The 19,830-nt window shown below is 45.1% G+C and overlaps 1 protein-coding gene across 13 annotated transcripts in view; it reads right to left on the bottom strand.

Annotated features, from left to right (window-relative positions):
• blnk (B cell linker) overlaps positions 1 to 19,830 on the bottom strand; it is a 223,981-nt gene that overhangs the window by 53,076 nt on the left and 151,075 nt on the right. For 7 of the 13 annotated variants that reach the window (XM_078223482.1, XM_078223481.1, XM_078223486.1 and 4 more), the window contains 4 exons: positions 19,254 to 19,396; positions 14,897 to 14,987; positions 3,810 to 3,893; positions 1,492 to 1,542 (listed from right to left, as the gene is read on the bottom strand). In XM_078223482.1, the coding sequence (XP_078079608.1) occupies positions 1,492 to 1,542; positions 3,810 to 3,893; positions 14,897 to 14,987; positions 19,254 to 19,396 (369 nt within the window). The remainder of the gene's footprint in view (positions 1 to 1,491; positions 1,543 to 3,809; positions 3,894 to 14,896; positions 14,988 to 19,253; positions 19,397 to 19,830) is intronic. The other 6 variants (XM_078223483.1, XM_078223484.1, XM_078223492.1 and 3 more) reach the window with 1 other exon arrangement.

Genomic DNA, 19,830 nt, shown 5'->3' with positions numbered 1-19,830 from the left:
TGCCTCTCCAAGTAGAGACAGATGCTCTCCTTCTGAATTTTCCCCAGTAGTTTCCCTACCACTGGTGTGAGACTCACTGGTTTATAGTTCTCTGGCTTATCTCTACAACCATTCTTAAATAGCGGACCCACATGAGATGTTCTCCAGTCTCTGGCACCTCCCCCAGGGAGGAATTAAACATTTGGGTCAGAGCCTCTGCAATCTCCCCCTTCCTCCCATAGCAGCCTGGGACACAATTCATCCTGACCTGGAGATTTGTCCGCTTTTAAGCCTGACAATATCTCCAATACCTTATCCTTCCCTGTGTCAATTTGCTCATGAACCTTGTAGTCTCCCTCCCTGAATTCCATGTCTCCATCCTCATTCTTTTGGGATGTGAAGTATTTGTCCAGCACTCTACCAGTGTTCCATGATTCTATGATTCCATGCTGGGTTTACCATTACACCCTTCTTTGAACAAGAGTGCAGCATTTGCAGTTCTCCAAGAGGAGGAGAAGATAATGGGCAATGCCTCCGTAATTTCCACCCTGACTTCTCTCATTATTCCTGGATGCATCCCATTCAGTCCTAGTGACTTATCAAGTTTAAATACAGCCAGCTTTTCTAACATCTCGTCCTTATTAATTTTCAGTCCATCCACCAGTTCTACTATCTCCTCTTTCATTATGACTTTGGTAGAAACTTCTTCCTTGGTAAAGGCAGCTGCGAAGTATTGACTTAGTAGATCAGCCGTGTCCTCAGCCTCTGCATGCGGATCCCCTTTTTGGTTCCTAATTGGCTCCATTCACCTCTTATTTATGATTCATCTTGCTCTTTCTGTCTCATCATTAAGGGAGCTCTGGTTTTGGTTGCTCTAACTTTCCTCCACATGAAAACATGGGATGCGTAGGTTAGAGGGATTAGCGGGGTAACTATGTGGAGTTATGGGGATAGGGCCTGGGTGGGATTGTTGTCGGTGCAGGCTCAATGGGCAGAATGGCCTCCTTCTATTCAGTTGGGTTTCTATACGTTGGGTTTGCCTGCCAACGTTTGATTCCAATTTTCCCGAGGGCAAATTTCACCCCACTGAAATTTACCCTCCCCCAAATAAGAATTTTTACTCCATCTTGTTCCCTTCCATGGCCAACCTGAGTCTTATGATACAATGATCATCGTTCCATAGAAGTTCCCTGACTGACACTTGATCCACTTATCCCATCTCAGTCCCCAGAACCAGATCCAGCAACATCTCCTTCCTCATTGAGGCAGAAAAAGTACTGATCAAATGAACTTCAAAACCTCTTCCCCCCCCCTCTGCTCTTTATACACTTAAAGTCCCCCATTATCACTATTGTTTCTGCACCCCTGAGCAATTTGCCTGCACCTTCCCTACATTTCTTTCATTAGTTGGCAGGGAGTGGAGTATGGTGGTACCTCTACCCAGTGTCAGCTTTTAACTTTGTATATTGAAGGTAGAATTCTAAAATAAAAATTGTTTGCTTTTTTTCTTACCATGACATTGTGAGCTTTCTGTGTGCTGTTGTGTTTCAGACGCAGGTTGTCCTGGATGAAAACATAACGAATTGACATTTGACCTAAACATGTATGATTCACATAAGAATCTTGTCTTCTCCCAGAAGCCGATAGAGAGTGTGAGATCTTAGGACAGCCATGCTGTATTTTCTTTAGGCAGTGTCAAAATTATTATATTTTTAATTTTAAAACTTATTTCACTGACCAATATTATGGTAAAACTTCCCAAACACCAACATCATTCACTCGTGACAAATTTAAACATGATAAACTTTGCATACTTACATGAGTGGGTGGGATTTTCCACCCCCTCCCCCACCCCCTGCAGTGCTGTGTTTTGGGGTGGCAGAGAAGCCCCACCATTGGCCGGCGGGGACATCTTCTGGGGTATCCCATTGTTCGTACCCTCTGCCGCCACAGCTCGCCATCGTTGGGACTGGAAGATCTCGTTGGCAGGAACAGCCGGAGACCCTCGCCCAGGAGTTATTTCTGAACTCTTCAATATTTTGGTCTGACGCTTTCTACTTTTAGCACCAATTGCAGTAGCTGCAAAGGGCTTTTCAAATATTTCTGTTGTTGGAACATAAATTATTGCCGGGCTGGATTTTTCACTGGGATACTCAATACAACCCCTTCCCACCCCCACTGATCCCCGATCTTCTCACCCCAACTCCACTGATCGGTGGTGGGAAGGAGCAGAAAATTGCTGAGGGATATATTTTCTCTATATTCTTGCCTTCCTACATGCCTTCCCCCCTTTCCATTCCTTGGGCCCACCGGCAGCTAATACATTTACTCAGATATGGGCAGGGACAGAGGAATTAAATTTTTAAAAACTTCTCCAGAGCATTATGTTTCCTTTATGTCACAGCTAAATTAAATGCGAAGGGTGCACATTAGTCCAACCTGTTCCAAAGGCAGTGATGTAGGACCCAGGATATTTAAAAATTAAATTTAAACTGCAGGGAGCTTTTCAATCTCTCTCGGAGTGATGGATAACACGGCCTCCAAGGTTGGTCTAAAGTAAAAAATATGTGGCAATTTCCCAGGTAGGATGAAGGCAACCAACATGTAATGTTCTTGACCTGCTGCAATAAAATTCCACACTTCCATAGAAACAAGAAGCAGGAGTAGGCCATTCGGCCCTTCTAGCCTGCTCCGCCATTCATCTTGATCATGGCTGATCATCAAATTCAATATCCTGATTCCCCCTTAGGCCCATATCCCTTGATCTCTTTAGCCCCAAGAGTTATATCCAATTTCTTGAAATCAGACAAAGTTTTGCCCTCAGCTACATTCTGGGGTAGTGAATTCCACACATTCACCACCCTCTGGGTGAAGAAATTTCTTCTCACCTCAGTTCCAAAAGGTTTACCCCTTATCCTCAAACTATGACCCCGAGTTCTGGACTCCCCCACCACTGAGAACATTCTTTCAGAATCTACCCTGTCTAACCCTGTTAGAATTTTATCAGTTTCTATGAGATCCCCTCTCACTCTTCTAAATTCCAATTAATATAATCCTAACCAACTTAGTCTCTGCTCATATGACAAACCTGCCATCCCAGGAATCAGCCTGATAAACCTTCGCTGTACTCCCTCTACAGCAAGGACATCCTTCCTCAGATAAGGACTCCAAAACTGCACACAATACTCCAGATGTGGCCTCACCAACACCCTATACAATTGCAGCAAAACATTCCTATCCTTCTACTCAAATCCTCTTGCTATGAAGGCCAACATACCATTTGCCTTCTTTACTGCCTGCTGTACCTGCGTGCTTACTTTCAGCGACTGGTGCACGAGGACTCCAAGATCTTGCTGAGTATCCACCTCTCTCAATTTACACCCATTCAAATAATAATCCGTCTTCCTATTTGATGTGCTATCAATTAGGCAAAAGACTACTTGTGTGCCAATACAACTGTAGGCTTTTATTCATAACAGAATCAGGAACACATCCCAACAGGTAACCGACCCGAACTGAACAAGGGAGAGGAGACAGCCACCTTTATACTAGGTGACAAGGGGAGGAGCCGAGCCGGCAGGGGATGTGTCCAGGCATAACAAACACACAACGGTGGTCCAAGCAGGACAAAGGCACAACTGAAGTCCACCACACTATTATTGCTCACAAAGTGGACAACCTCACATTTACGTTCCACTTTCAAGAGAATCCCTGGCAGAGGATCCTATCTCCAATTTTGAAAAAGTTGTGAGGCTGGAACACCCGCTCTGTAATGTGAACAATATTTCAAAATTTATAATGATTTCTTGGTAAGAAAGTTAATTGAATACCTGGACTGTGAAGATATCCTGCTTTGGGACTTGAGGACAAGCCAGATGGTTTGGATGGTTTGGCTGCTCTGTTCACTACAGGGGCTGATAACACATGAACAATTTTATGAGTAACTATGTGGTTAAGATTGAAACGTTTTCCTATCCAATGGAAAGCTTTCAATTAAAACATTCCATAAATCTTCTGCGCGCATTGATAGATTTCACAAATTTGCTTCTTGCTCCAGGAGCATAGATCAGGAATTTGGGCCTGGTTCACAGGATCTTTACAGTGTGCAAGGTGGTTATTCGGCCCATTGAGTCTGCACAGGCTCTCTGAAAGAACATTCTACCTAGTCCCACTCCCCTGTCTTATCCCTGTAACCTTGCACATTCCTTCCAGATAGCAATCCAATTCCCTTTTGAATACCTCGAGTGAGCCTGCCTCTCAGGAAGTTTTGCTCCAGGCTTCAACCACTTTCTGGGTGAACAAACTTTTCCTCATACCACTTCTACTCCTTTTGTCCATTGTTCTGAATCTGTTTTGGGTGAGACCCACTGGATTTCTGTCTATTAATTTTCATGGGCCAGAAATGTTGAGTGAACGTAGTGTCCCAACTCTCAGGCTATCCTCCCATTAAAGAAAGATAGAACTTGGATAAAGAAAGGGGCTTGGAGTTTCTCCTCAGTTGCACTGGTTTTCATTCACACAATTTGCCTGAAAATCAAATTTCTGTGATCTTTTGCACCAGTTAAAAAAAAAATCATGCTGGAAGCTGGCCCCGTATGCAGAACTGGTTATACTCCCAGGATGAATTAAACTCCAGCAGTTGTCACTAACTCTGCTCGTTTGTATACCTTTGAGGAGGTTCTAAAGATGGGGGTGACTCTAACAGGTGTGTTTTAAAATTAGTTGAAAAAGCTTTTTAAAAAATTTACTGAGGAACTGATGACTGTACAGCAGTAAAATAAACTGCTCTGCATGGATCATGAAAGTCATTCCGGTTCTTTGCATCATAGAATCCCTACAGTGCAGAAAGAGGCCATTCAACCCATCGAGTCTGCACCGACCACAATCCCACCCAGACCTTATTCCCGAAACCCCATATATTTACCCTGCTAATCCCCTGACACAAAGGGGCAATTTAGTACGGCGAATCCACCTAACCCGCACATCTTTGTAACTGTGGGAGGAAACCGGAGCACCCGGAGGAAACCCACGCAGACACGGGGAGAATGTGCAAACTCCACACAGACAGTGACCCAGGGCCAGAATTGAACCCGGGTCCCTGGCGCTATCAGGCAACAGTGCTAACTACTGTGCCAGTGTGCCACCCCAGAAATTGGATTCCTTTCAAGGCTCTATTAGACTTTCAGCTGTATTAATCAAACTGCACCAAGTCATCATTCTTATACATCTTAAGGAATGTTTTTTAAAGCACCCACTTATTATGTTCTAAATCTTTGCCCAATTGCATTCGTTCATAGTAAATGTTGTGTTCGGTGATATGCAAATGTGTTATGAGCTGAAACTTGAGAGTAAAAGCATTTCTCAAAACTGGCAGTTTGCACCCCGATTGCTGATTGTCCTCAAAGTGGAAATTCCGGGTGGGATTTTGATTCAAAGTTGCCATGGGGATCTTTGATGCTCATCTGAATCGACCGAGTCTTGGTTTAAGCTCTCTTCTGAAAATCAGCACTTCTTAAAATCATTTTCAGTTCCTTGAAATTAATTCCTTTCAGGTCTCAGTCTGGACATTCATTTTCAGTTGTACAAATCATACTACACCTAATAACCTGGGGCGGAACGGTGGCACACTGGTTCGCACCGCCGTCTCACAGCGCCAGGGACTCGGGTTCAATTCCCGGCTTGGGTCACTGTCTGTGCGGAATTTGTACATTCTCCCCGTGTTTGCATGGGTTTTCTCCCACAGTCCGAATGACGTGCTGGTTAGGTGTAATCATAGAAATCATAGAAACCCTACAGCACAGAAAGAGGCCATTCGGCGCATCGAGTCTGCACCGACCGCAATCCCACCCAGGCCCTACCCCCATATCACTACATATTTACCCACTAATCCCTCTAACCTACGCATCTCAGGACACTAAGGGCAATTTTTTTTTTAGCATGGCCAATCAACCTAACCCGCACATCTTTGGACTGTATTGTATTGTCCATGCTAAATTCTCCCGCAGTGTACCTGTGGTGAACCATAGTTGGTTACCACTATGAGTGCTGAGCCATGAATGGTCAGCACCATGGGGGTTTGTAGATATGTTACTGTTGTCACTGTTGGGGTTAGGGTTGGGCTGTTCTACCTGTTGATATTGTTCTGTGGTACACTCCAGTTGGCTCCGCCTACCTGGGGAAGTATAAAGGTCACTGCACTGCCTGGTGACCCTTTAGTCTGGGATTGTATTGTATATAGTGTGCTCCATTCTTGTCAGTAATAAAAGCCTTTATTTCCCGGGTACAATCTCAACTCCCGAGTGATTTAATCGCGCATCAGTACCCAAATAGGTGCCGGAGTGTGGCGACTAGGGGATTTACACAGTAACTTCATTGCAGCGTTAATGTAAACTTACTTTTGACTAATAAATAAATAAACTGTAATCCCTCAGTACTACACTGAGGTGCCATTTCATCTGCTTGAATTTCTAGCATTAGATTTAACTCCCCAAATTTCTAACTCAGAGGTGAGATTTACACTACCAAGCCAATTTACTTCTTGGACAGCAAATTCAGAAAATCTAACTGTTTCACTTTGCATTTAGAAAAAGGCCCCAAACCCAGACCCGTGTCTGTAAAATGTCCCACGAAATAATAATTTTCAATCAACAATCTTTCATTTCAGTTATTACTCGCCATTAAACATGAGTTGCTACTTTGAAAGAAAAACCGATAACACAAAATATGAACGGTAGTAATGTACAAGTTCTATGTCTTATTCAAATTCATGGGTGGAATTTTATCCCCTCCCCACCCCCACCTTGGTGGGATTCTCAATCCCATCAAAGTCAATGGCCTTTGAGTGGCTCACTGCATTTTACGGCCATATCCCTGCCCTACAGGGCTGAGGTTCTGCCCTCTATTTCACAGAAACATAAGAATTCCTGGACAAAATAATTAAGGCCAAGATCCATCAAGTTTGCCTTTTACCATCCTAGTAGTTGCATGGTGGTAATGGAGTCAGTGACTAATCTTGGCAATCAATCTCCATCAATTGGTCTACAATAGACACAGACATGTGAGAATGAAAAAGCACAGTAGTGGAAACATTTAGGAACCAAAGGTTCAAAGTCACCTGTTCCTCTCAAGCAGGATACACTTGCCATATGTCGTGTCTCAAACTACTCATAAGCGTTATTGCAAAATATTATTTTCTGAAAGAAATCTATTAATTTGTTTTTGATGAATCAATACCAACTGCTTCCACTATCTCTCAGAGGAGCCTATTTCATTGATTGGCCACACACTCACTAAAATCTCATTTCCACAGATTGGAACTCGTTACATTAGAGAGTGGTTGCGGCAAATAGCTTGAGAAACTAGATCAGTACAAGAGAGATACAAGACAGAGGTGACACAGATGGAATGGGAGGAGAAATGTATGCAGTATAGACACCAGCATCATTTAGACAGGCTGAACAGCCTCTTTCTACATTGTATATTCTATGTAAATGTTTTAGTTTAACCAGCCCTTCAATCACAGGCTGTTTCTTCTGGTTCTACTGTTCTGGACAATATGAAACAATCTGTCATGGTCTACAATACCTAGTCTCTTTAAAATACTAAAACAACACTCCTATCACCTTAACCTTTCTTTATTCTGTCACAGGATGTGGGTGTCACTGCCTAGGCCAGCATTTATTGCCCATCCCTAATTGCCCTAGAGAAGATGGTGAAGAGCTGCCTTCTTGAACCACTGCAGTCCATGCACTGTAGAAACACCCAAAGTGCTGTTGGGGAGGATGTTCCAGGATTTTGACCCAGCGACAGTGAAGGAAAGCCAATACAGAATGGTGAGTGGTTTGGATGGGAACTTGCAAGTGACTGTGTTCCCATGCATCTACTCCTCTTGGTCTTCGAGGTGGTAAAGGTCATATGTTTGGAAGATGCCGCCTTAGAAGCCTTTGAGAGTTGGTGCAGTGCATCTTGTAGATGGTACACACTGCTGCCACTGTGCATCAGTGGTGGAGTGGATTTCAATCAAACGGGTTGCTTTGTCCTCTATGTGGCCAAGTCGCTTGAGTATTGTTGGAGCAGCACTTATCCAAGCAAGTGGAGAGTATTCCATCACACTCCTGACTTGTACCTTGTAAATAGTGAGCAGGCTTTGGGGAATCAGGAGCTGAATTACTCTGCAGAATTCCCAGCCTCTGACCTGCTCTAGTGGCCACATTATTTACATGGCTGGTTTAATTCAGTTTCTGGTCAATGGTAACTCCAGGATGTTGATAATGGAAGATTCAGCAATGGGAATGCCATTGAAAGGCAAGAGGAGATGGTTAGATTCTCTCTTGTTGGAGATGGTCATTGCCTGGCACTTGTGTGGTGCAAACATTACTTTTTTGTGAGAATATGCCAAATTTGCCTAATTACTGCTCTAACCAAATCCCTCAATTGTTCTGGTTGCTTTCTTCTATATCCTTTCAATATTAACATATTCTCTGTATTGTGACCAGAATTGTATGTAATATTCCAGATGTGGTCATGTTACTGATTTAAAATTGGCAGGATTAACACATTATTTAGGTTTAGTATTGATCTTTCAATACATCCTAGCTTCCTTTGTTTTATCACAGGTTGGACCAGCACACGTTAAGTGTGGTACAGCTATCCAAACTAATAGTTTGGCTGATTTTAATGTCCCTGTGCAGACCACCAGAGGGAGCAAATTGGAGCATAGCAAAGAGCCTGAGAAGCCATGAAGGTGCAGGTTTGGCTGCTAAGCCAGGGCTTCATGGCCTACAGAAAGCTGAAGAGATCTGAGGATTAATGTTTTCATTAACTTACTTTGAGACCCGCTGTTTATCTCTGAGATCTCCACCATACCGTCCATTTAAGAGGTAGGGGCCCTAGAACAAGATTCTTGGGGCTCAATGTGCTTTACATTGAGCACATTAAGTGGACATTATAGCGGAGAACAGATGCTGAAAGATGGATTGCTTTCTTCTGCCTCGTTAGCCTAGCGATGTTGGGCTGGAAAGGCCACAAGTCCCCAGGGAACATTCCTGTTGTGGCTGAGATTCTCCGGTGCCGCAGAAAGTGAATGGAGTTTTGGCTGGAACGCCAAATTCTCTGTTCTCACTTGTAGTGGGGCGGACACGGATGGGATCAGAGAATCCCGTCCTAAAGAGATCAGAGATCCAATGAGATCCTGGGTTTCTGCCCCTTTCTCCTTACTGTTGAAATTTCCCCCCATTTTTCTAACCCCAAGTTTCTAACCAAAAGTTAAAACTTTTGAATTTGTACCTGGTGACCTTGCCCATGCTAAATGTCCAGCTTAATCACTTCATAATTCCATTTCTTTAGAGGCCCAATCATGTCTCCATTCCATTATATGTATGCTAATTATGGAATCTATTCCACTTCGAGATAACAACCATTTATCATTGCTTTCGTGTGGCAAAATCATTCCAGAATTGATTTGTCAGGAAACAATCCCACTAGATTAATGTCAACTCATTGAAAAGAGGGTTCAGAAAATATAGGGTGAATCTTACCCAAAAATGGGAGGTGTTGATTCTGGTGTGAAAAACGGGAGTGATTTCAATCCATGGCACTGCAATGTTGTCAGGCCAAATCTTATGCCTAATTAGTGATCATTCCAGAGCCCTGCTGGAAACAGTCAAAGATGCCAAGCTGCTTGATGTCTTCAGCGACCAAGCAGATGGAGGGCAGTGTAGATACACGTGGTTGCGGCCGGACGGGTCTGTCTGCTCCAGGATCGACTTCATGTTTGCATCCCGCGCGCTCACGGTCAGGTCCACCGACGTCAAGCCGGTGTTCTTCTCTGACCACTGCCTCCTGCTGGCAGACTGTCAGCTGGAGGAAAACCAGAAAGTGGGCAGGGGGTCCTGGAAGCTTAATGTAGAACTGTTGACCCCAGAGAACCTCGAGGAACTCAAGAGGGTTTACCACGGTTGGAGAACCGTGAAACCCTTCTTTGAGTCTCCATCGCTCTGGTGGGAAACCATCAAGGGCAACATCAAGAGATTCTTTATCCGAAAAGGGGTTCAGAAGGCCAGGGAGAGACGGGGGGGAAATGTCCCGACTCCAGAAAAGCATGCAGGAGCTACTCCAACTGCAGTCGATGGGGGTGGATGTCAAGGAGGACCTCCGGGAGGTGAAGAGCCAGCAAGCCTCGCTCTTTGCCTCGAAGGCCTCCAAGGTTATCTTCCGGTCCAGGGTCCGCTCCGTGGAGCAGGACGAAACGTGCTTGCGCTTCTTCTTCCAGAAGGTGCACAGAGAAACCTCTGTGATCACAAGCCTGAAGGAAGAAGATGGCTCTGTAAGGTCATCGCAGTCTGACATCCTGAGGATTTGCAAATCCTTCTATGCCGGACTGTATGACCTGAAGCCAACAGACAGCACGGCCTCCCAGTCTTTCCTGTCGTCTATCACGCAAGTCTTGGACGACGGCGAGCGGGGGAGCCTGGACAGACCGGTAGCTCTGGATGAGCTGACAAAGGCAGTCGAGTCCCTTCAGAAGGGTAAAACTCCCGGTAGCGACGGCTTACCGGCTGAGTTTTACTCCGCGTTGTGGGACTTGACGGGCCCGGACCTCCTGGAAGTATACGAGAGTATGCTTCTGGAAGGCAGCATGTCAGAATCCATGAGGAAAGGCATCATTACCCTCATCTACAAGCAGAAGGGGGAAAGGGAAGAAATTAGAAATTGGAGACCTATTTCACTATTAAATGTGGATTACAAGATTCTGGCCAAGGTCATCGCCAACCGGGTCAAGTCTGCTCTGGGGTCAGTGATCCATCCTGATCAAACCTGTGCTGTACCCGGCAGGAAGATCTCTGATAGCCTCGCGCTACTCAGGGATACGATCGCCTACGTGCAGGACAGACAGGTGGACACCTGCCTCATCAGTCTAGACCAGGAAAAGGCATTTGACAGAATATCGCACAGCTACATGATGGATGTGCTCTCCAAAATGGGCTTTGGGGAGGGAATCTGCAATTGGATCCAACTGCTCTACACAGACATCAGTAGCGCAGTTTCAATCAATGGGTGGGAATCAGATATGTTTCAAATCAGGTCTGGAGTCAGGCAGGGCTGCCCTCTCTCTTCCGTCCTTTTTGTGTGTTGCATTGAACCCTTTGCCGAGGCCCTCAGAAGCGACCCAGGCATCAAAGGGGTTACAATCCCGGGCAGCGGAGGGACGCAAGTCAAAGCCTCCCTGTACATGGAAGACGTGGCTGTTTTTTGCTCGGACCCCTCGTCTGTTCGCAGGCTTCTTCGAGTCTGTGAGCAGTTCGAGCTGGCCTCGGGGGCCAAAGTCAACCAGGGTAAGAGTGAGGCCATGTTCTTTGGGAACTGGCCTGACACATCCTTTGTCCCTTTCACCATTAGGGCAGATTACCTCAAGGTGCTGGGGATATGGTTCGGAGCGGCAGGGGCATGCGCCAAAAACTGGGAGGAGCGCATCGCCAAAGCCAGACAAAAATTGGGATTGTGGGAGCAACGCTCCCTCTCCATTACTGGGAAGAACCTTGTGATCCGATGCGAGGTTCTGTCCGTGTTGTTGTACGTGGCGCAGGTGTGGCCTCTCCCCAAGTCCTGCGCAGCAGCAGTGACCCGGGCCATCTTCAAGTTCATCTGGAGATCAAAGATGGATCGTGTCCGCAGGGAGGCGATGCACAAATCTCCAGAGAACGGAGGGAAAAACGTTCCCAACGCCGCCCTCATGCTGATGGCCACCTTTGTGTGTGGCTGCATCAAGCTGTGTGTAGATCCTCGGTACAGTAACAACAAGTGCCACTATGTTTTGAGGTTCTACCTGTCCCAAGTGTTGCGGAGGATGGGTCTGGCCACATTGCCGTGGAACGCTCCAAGTAGTTGGACCGTACCGCAGCACCTGTCCTTCGTGGAGAAATTCTTCCGGAAACACACCTTTGACCACATGGCTATTAAGCAGTGGTCAGCACGTAATGTCCTTGAGGCCCTGAGAGAAAAGGAGACGGCAGATCCTGTCGGATGGTTCCCTGAGCGGACTGTCAATGTCATTTGGCAGAATGCCTCATCACCAGAACTCACAAACAAGCACCAAGACCTGGCTTGGCTGGTGGTGAGAAGGGCACTCCCCGTCAGATCCTTTATGCACGCCCGGGGTCTCAACCTCACCGCACGCTGCCCTCGAAGCGGCTGCGGGGCTGATGAGACGGTCGCACACCTCCTTGTGGAATGTGCCTTTGCAAAGAAGGTCTGGAGTGAGATGCAGTGGTATTTGTCGCGGTTCGTCCCGGGCAGCTCGGTGACGCAGGACTCTGTGCTCTACGGGCTGTTTCCGGGGACACACACCGAGACAAATATCAACTGCTGCTGGAGGGTCATCAACTCGGTGAAGGACGCGCTTTGGTCCGCCCGAAACTTGCTGATCTTCCAGCTGAAAGAATTGTCCTCGACCGAGTGTTGCAGACTGGCACATTCTAAGGACCAGGACTACGTGCTCAGGGACGCGCTCAAGCTTGGGGCAGCCGCCGCCAAGGCACAATGGGGAAAGGCCACCGTGTAAAGCGTCTCAACCGAGGCAGACCGAGGGCCGGGTAACTGCAGAATACCCTCGGCCTGCGTAACTGTGTGCCAACCTGAAAAATAACGGCACACAGTAAACTCTGACACATGTATATAGTTTTAAGGAATGAAATGTAACGAAATGTAATGTTTTTGTAAATAAGCACTGTATTGTACTGTAAAAATGATTCTTTTTTTGCACTGTTTATGACTTTTGGATCTGTCATTTTACAATGTTTTATTGGAGAGTTTTGTTTTGTGAATAAAGTATATTTTTGAAATAAAAAAAAGTGATCATTTTCATGCCACTCCTGCAATGTTCCCTCAGATTCACCTGCCCCATGATGACTTAACTGCTGTAAGCACTGGGTAGCTCCATACAAACTGCCCCCCCCCCCATGCTTGTTCCACAACCACTGTAGGGGATGGCAGGCAAGAAGGCAGCACCAAGCTTTACAGAGGGGACCCTCACCAGGGTGCTGGGTGGAGTGGAGCAGAGGCGGGACACACTCTACCCCTGCTCCAGGAGACGGCCTTCCAGCAGGGTCACCACCCTGCCTGGGATGCAGTGGCAGCCTGGTCAGTGCAAGCACACTCCAGGAGAGGACGGGCAGCAGTGTCGGAAGAAGATGAATGATCTTCTTTGCTCAGGCAAGGTAAGTGAACCACCCCCACTGGACCCCGTTGCATGCCCCTTGTACCCCCAAACTTTTCTCTCACTCAGTTACCTTGGCTTTTGCCAACACCAGGCACCAGGTTCCCCCCTCCCTCCCACAATCACCATGTTCCCCCAGTAGCTGCTATGCTCCATACACTCCAGCTCTCACCCAAGGCCCATGCCTGCCACACCTCATCACCATCTTAAATGTTAATACTCCCACAACGAGACTCTCCCTCTCTGTGTCATTGCAGGACAAACTCAACCACAACAGGCGTCAGCAGGCACAGCCAGCTGGAGTGATGCCCGAGTTGCGAAGCCTCACACATTTTAAGGAGTGAGTGCTCGAGCTGGCCGGGGAGGAGGAAGAGCGTGCCCGTGCTGCTGCTCATGTGGGGGCAGCAGAGAAATGCAAGAATCCTCAACACATATGCTGTTATTTCTGAAGTGAGTAATCAATGTTCCCTCCACACCCCCTGTAGGGACATGACCTACTCTTGCAGGCCGGCCAGCGGAACAGGCCGGACCATCCTCGCACATCTTGGACCCACCGGACTCCAGTAGCTCAAAGGGGGACTCCTCCAACCCCACCGTTGAAGAGGCGTCACAGCTGTCACTCGCACCCGGCAACAGTGCAGATACTCACACCTCGGTGGGTCCAATAATAAGGCAGGCTTCTGGGTCACTCCTGAGGAGCACCTCACAGCTAAAGATCCACAGCAGGTGGAGGCAGGGGCATCGCAGGGAACCGGCACTCCGAGGGATGCCGGAGCCCAGGAATCTGCTGGTCCCCTTGCTGATGATGTTCCCCTGGGCCTAGTCATCCCATACGTGCTGGACCTGCAAAGGCTGTTTCACCTTTCCTCATAAGGAAATCCCTCTATATTGAGGACCATCCAAGTGAATCTTCTCTGAACTGCCTCCAATGAAATAATATTGTTCTTTAAGTAAGGGGACCGAAACTGCTCACAGTACTCCAGAGGTGGTCTCACCAGTACCTTGTACAGTTACAGCAAGACTTCCCTACAATTATACTCCAAACTCCCTTGAAATAAGGGCCAACATTCCATTAGCCTTCCTGATTACCTGCTGCATCTGTGTGCTAGCTTTCTGTGTTTGGTGTACAAGTACCCCCAAGTCTCTTTGTGTTGCAGCTTTCCGCAGTTTTTCTCCATTTAAGAAGATCAATAAGATCACTAAATCTTCTAAGCTCCAATGGGGAGAAGCCCAACCTTTCTTCATGTGATAAACCCTTCATCCAGGAAGAGTCCCAGTGAACATTCTCTGAACTGCTCCTAAAGCAATTATATCCTTTTTCGAATAAGAAAATCAAAACGGTACAGATGTGATCTCACTAGAGCCCTGTACAGCTGAGGTAAAATGAGCCAACCTTTATATCCCATTCCCTTTGCAATTAACATCAACGAGTGGCTGATATTTTCGCTGTATTTGCCCAGCAGGCGCTGTGACCAGATTTGCTGTGTGTGGACAAAGCTCCTGTCCCAGTCCGCTGCTGTGCATTAGGTGAGCGTGTTATTGCTGCTCACGCTCCATTGTTTCATATCTAATAATCGCACCAATTGTAAACGTGCTTCCTTTCAGTTTTCTAACGCTACATCATATTGGAACTTGGACAGGCTTTCTCTTGAAGACAGATTCGCTGACAGCTTGTCAGCTGCAAAGAGCAGCTTCAGAACTTACGTTTTACAACAGCGGGAGGTGCACTTTTCTCTGTTGGGTCAATGTATGTATCATCAGTTTCATTGTTTTCCACAGGAACGATGTAATCATCCTGGAATGAAAGGCAACATTTCAGCAATATAGGAATATAGAAATACAAGAACACAACATAAACAATCAGTTCACTCCAAGATCTTTTACAATCCGAGGTGTTCCAAATTCAAGTTTACTGCTGCTTCAAGGATTGAGATAATTCCCTTCAAGCGAGTGTCATTTACTCCAGGAACAATTCTAGAAGTTGTTGGCTGTATATACATCTTATTCTTTAATGCTCAAATCTAACATAGGCCCTTCTAGGTTTGTAATCATAGAATCTTACAATGCAGAAGGAGGCCATTCAGCCCATCGAGTCTGCACTGACCACAATCTCACCCAGGCCCTATCCCCGTAACCCCATGCATTTTCCCCTAGCTAGTCCCCCTGACACTAAGGGGCAATTTAGCATGGCCAATCCACCTAACCCGCACATCTTTGGACTGTGGGAGGAAACTGGAGAACCCGGAGGAAACCCAAGCAGACACGGGGAGAATCATAGCCCATTATTTTGCATATACCATTGTACTGTCTGTATATCATACAGGGGAATATAATTTCCCCTATTTCCCCCTTAATCTTTATTTTCTTAATGGAGTTGAGTTTATTTTACCTCCTTTCATGATTCAACAAATCTAATATTTATATTAATCGTTGCTACCCTTTTCTGAACCATTTAACATCCCCTGAAGTCTTGAGTATAACGATCACACCAGATATATACCTCAGAACAATAATATTGTTGGTTAATTCCACCCCTTTCCTATAAACAGCTTCATACAACTCTAGGGAGTTATATCTTTAATATGTTACTTCATTTATTACCAGCAAATTGATGAAATAATCACACCAACAACCATGCCCTAACTGACCTTAAAAATACCTTAACCCTGTGTTCAAAACATACCGTGTGTGGCTATAATGAGAAATCCTGAGGATGGCTTCTCCAACCCTCATAGGATTTATTTCCTTTCTTCTCTGTCTCTTTATTTATCCAGTTAAAAGTGGTTTAGAACTGATTTTGCTTATGGTTCTCTTCCTGCCAAATACAACTCTTACTTCATGTTTTACAACCACCCATTGTTTCAAATAGTTTACCAGAGCTACGAAAACTCATTCATAGTCCTTCTATCACCAGAGTGCGATCTTTTAATGATTGCATCCCTCCAGCACCAAAGCATCCTCTGATTAAACAATCCTCTGATGTATGCACACATGGCACCACCAACTGTGACATATAAAATAACTGTTTCAAAGCTTCTCCTATCAGTTTTAAGAAGGTGCAAGGAAAATCAGGCTTTTTCAAGGACATCATCTGAATAAATAATTTCCATCTTATAGTCTGCTTTTATTCGAACCGAAACAATGTAAAAAAGGTACTGATGTTCTTACAATTTCTTGAGTTTAGTTTATAGATTTATTTCTTAGTTTTGGTTAAGTTAAGTTTATTTATTAGTGTCACAAGTAGGCTTACATTAACACTGCAATGAAGTTACTGTGAAAATTCCCTAGTTGCCACACTCCGGTGCCTGTTCAGGTACACTGAGGGAGAATTTCAGGAATTCATTTGCTTTTCCAACCATAACAATGTCTCAAAGTTTATTCCATGGTTATGCATTTTTCTACCTGTAAATCCAAGATCTACGGGGCAGGCACCATTAAAATAAGTTAAAAAAGGAAACACAGAACATATCAAGAAGGGATATTTAGATGAAGCCACACTTGGGTTTTAAGAGTCCAATAATTGTAAGTCAGAGCACATTGGACCAGTGCAGTTTCTCAGAAACTGACAAATGTGCAACCTCCTAGGTGTAGATTTTCCACTTTCTACACAGAATATAGAGGAATAGCAGATACAACTAGTGTGAAGAAAGGTATATTTGGGACTTTGAAGGAACAGGATGGATCATTATCAATAAACTAGAGAGAAAAGGATGAGTATACTGGAGTCTTTGTTGAGACAGAGGCTATGTAGCAAGTACAATTTTGTTTTGCATTCTGTTCAGGATTATAAGGGAGATGTTAGGAATCTTCTCACAGACATGGGAGCAATGATGAAATTATCATAGGGATTTCGAGTTGTCAGGTGGGGTGGAGGCATAGGGAGAAGGAGGAAATGTTTGATGTGGAAGTGATTGGATCAGTAATAGAGTAGACATGGGTTTTGTATTTTAAACCAAAGAAGATGGTGAAGTTAAAGAAATTAATAAATGAAGAGCGATCAAGTTTGAAGCCAAAGGTAGTTGGTGTACGTTAGATGCAAAAAAAAAAATTGGCACCCACAGTTCCAGGCAGAATCCTGGTGAATTTCTGTTTGGGAGCCTGACCCTAATTCCATGGCAATTGATTCCATAAACACAGAACTATTTTCCAATGGAGAGGGTGTAGGGGGAGCAGGGCAAAATCTTCTGCCAGCCTTCCATATCAAGTGGAGGTCTTGGGCTACCTCAAGAACTGAATCCAGTTTGCCTCCTACCAGCTAAAGAATCAGTGCGAGTCCCATTGACTTTCGAAAGGGTCACCAACTTTTATCAAGCAAAGACAATTAATTCCAGTAGAGATTGATAACTTAAAAATTCTGACCTGAACCTCCATGTGGAGCTGAAAGGTTTAATTAATCTTATTTAGGTTTCTAGCAACTGCACTATTATTCTGCTTTTATATTAAACACCTTGAATCCTTGGTTGCTTGGAAGGACACTGACTTCCATTAAAAAACCCCATAACGTTTTAATGTACTTTTAGTCAGAAAAGGTAGATTTAACAATCTAAATCTAGTAAATTGGGTCACTTGGTCATGCACAGGAAATAATTGGGTGGATGCTGTTAACAAAGCCATCCCATCGGATCATAGAATCATAGAATGGTTACAACATATAGGGAGGCTATTCAGCCTGTCGTGCCTGTGCTGGTCCCCTGAAAGACAAAGCAGTTGCTTGATTGGCAACCTAACAACTACCTGAAACATTCACTCCTTCGGCCACTGACATACACTGGCAGCAGTGGGTGCCATTTATATGATGCATTGCAGCAGCTCAACAAGGGTTGTTTGTAATATATATAAATGACTTGGAAGAAAACGTATCTGGTCTGATTAGCAAGTTTACGATGATACTAAGAGTGCTGGGGTTGCAGATAGTGATGAAGATTGTCAGAGAATACAGCAGGATATAGATAGGCTGGAAAATTGGGCGGAGAAATGGCAGATGGAATTTAATCTGGACAAATGCAAGATAATGCATTTTTGTAGATCCAATTCAGGTGGGAGCTATGAAATAAATGGCAGAACCATCAGGAGTATAGACACACAGAGAGATCTGGGAGTACAGGTCCACAGATCCTTAAAAGTGGCAGCACAGATGGAAAAGGTGGTGAAGAAAGCATATGGCATGCTTGCCTTCATTGGCTGGGGCATGGAGTATAAAAGTTGGTAAATTATGTTACGGTTAAATAAAACAGGCCACATTTGGAATACTGTGTCCAATTCACGTCGCCACACTACCAGAAGGACGTGGAGGCTTTAGAGGGAGGACAGAAAAGGTTTACCAGGATGTTGCCTGGTATGGAGGGTATTAGCTATGAGGAGAGATTGAATAAACTGGGATTGTTCTCCCTGGAAAGACAGAGGCTGAGGAGCGACCTAATAGAAGTTTATAAAATTATGAGGGGCATAGAGAAAGTGAACAGTTGGAAGCTTTTTCCCAGGGTAGAAATGACAATTACAAGGGGGCACAAGTTCAAGATAATGGGGGAAAGGTTCAGTGGAGGTGTGCAGGGGAGGTTTTTTACAGAGAGTGATGGGGACCTGGAATGCATTGCCAAGTGTGGTGGTTGAGGCAGATACATTAGCGACATTTAAGACTTATCTGGATAGACACATGAACAGGCGAGGAATAGAGGGATACAAGTGGTTGGTCTAGATAGGACAACGTGATCGGCGCAGGCTTAGTGGACCAAAGGGCCTGTTCCTGTGCTGTACTGTTCTTTGATTCTGACCCTGCCTCACACTCCTCCCAGTCTGCTTCGCAGTTATCCTGACCCCAGCTTCACATTCCTCCCGATCTGCTTCACAGTAATCCTGACCCTGCTTCACTCTCCTCCCGGTCTGCTTCACTATGAACCTGGCCTACTGCACACTCTTCCAAGTCTATATGTTGCAGTAATGCATCCAATATCCTGACTTACAATCGCTCACAGCAGGATTCCTCACCATTAGTGAAGCTTTGTAGTTTTGGGGTTATGGTCTATTTAAAAAAGGTAACTTCCTTTTTTGATTATGAGCTTACCTCATCATCTTCCTTTTCTCCCATTCTCTCTGCTGCCTTTGGATGTGGGGGCATCACTCGTTGCTTTGGGATTGGCGATGATCGTGGTAACATTGGAGGTAGCTTTGCGGCAGGGACTGCTGGCCGGGTTCCTGGTCGGTTGTCTATGAAAATGACAAGGAATATTACTTTTCCAGATCTGGAAAAAGCCACTGCCCCTGTACTGAACTAGTCAGCTTGCTCTTAAAGATCTTTCGGTTACTGTTATATAGAAATCTGTAATATATTAATTCTCCCAAAGAGAGATCACACAATGATTGGTAATTCCTGTTGAAATTTGTTTAATGGGTAACTATCTCTGCTGTTCTTTCAGTGAGTTCTATATTTAGTCTTGCATACAAAATTAAAATGACTCGGGAGGAATTAAAATAACGGTAAAATGTCACTGTGACACAGCGAGCTGGATTCTCCTTCACTTAGTTTAGTGATGAAGTATTCACCAGTCATTGTGAGACTCCTGCTAACAAGATTCCTGGACAGGTCCTCAATCGCTATAGAGGTGTAGGAAGGGGTTAACCTGCTGCCTTTTGGTTGACTG

The sequence above is a fragment of the Mustelus asterias genome, chromosome 11 (assembly GCF_964213995.1).
Source record: "Mustelus asterias chromosome 11, sMusAst1.hap1.1, whole genome shotgun sequence".
NCBI lineage: Eukaryota > Metazoa > Chordata > Chondrichthyes > Carcharhiniformes > Triakidae > Mustelus > Mustelus asterias.
The sequence above is the reverse complement of the archived record's forward strand: the minus strand, read 5'-3'. Positions and strand labels throughout refer to the sequence as shown.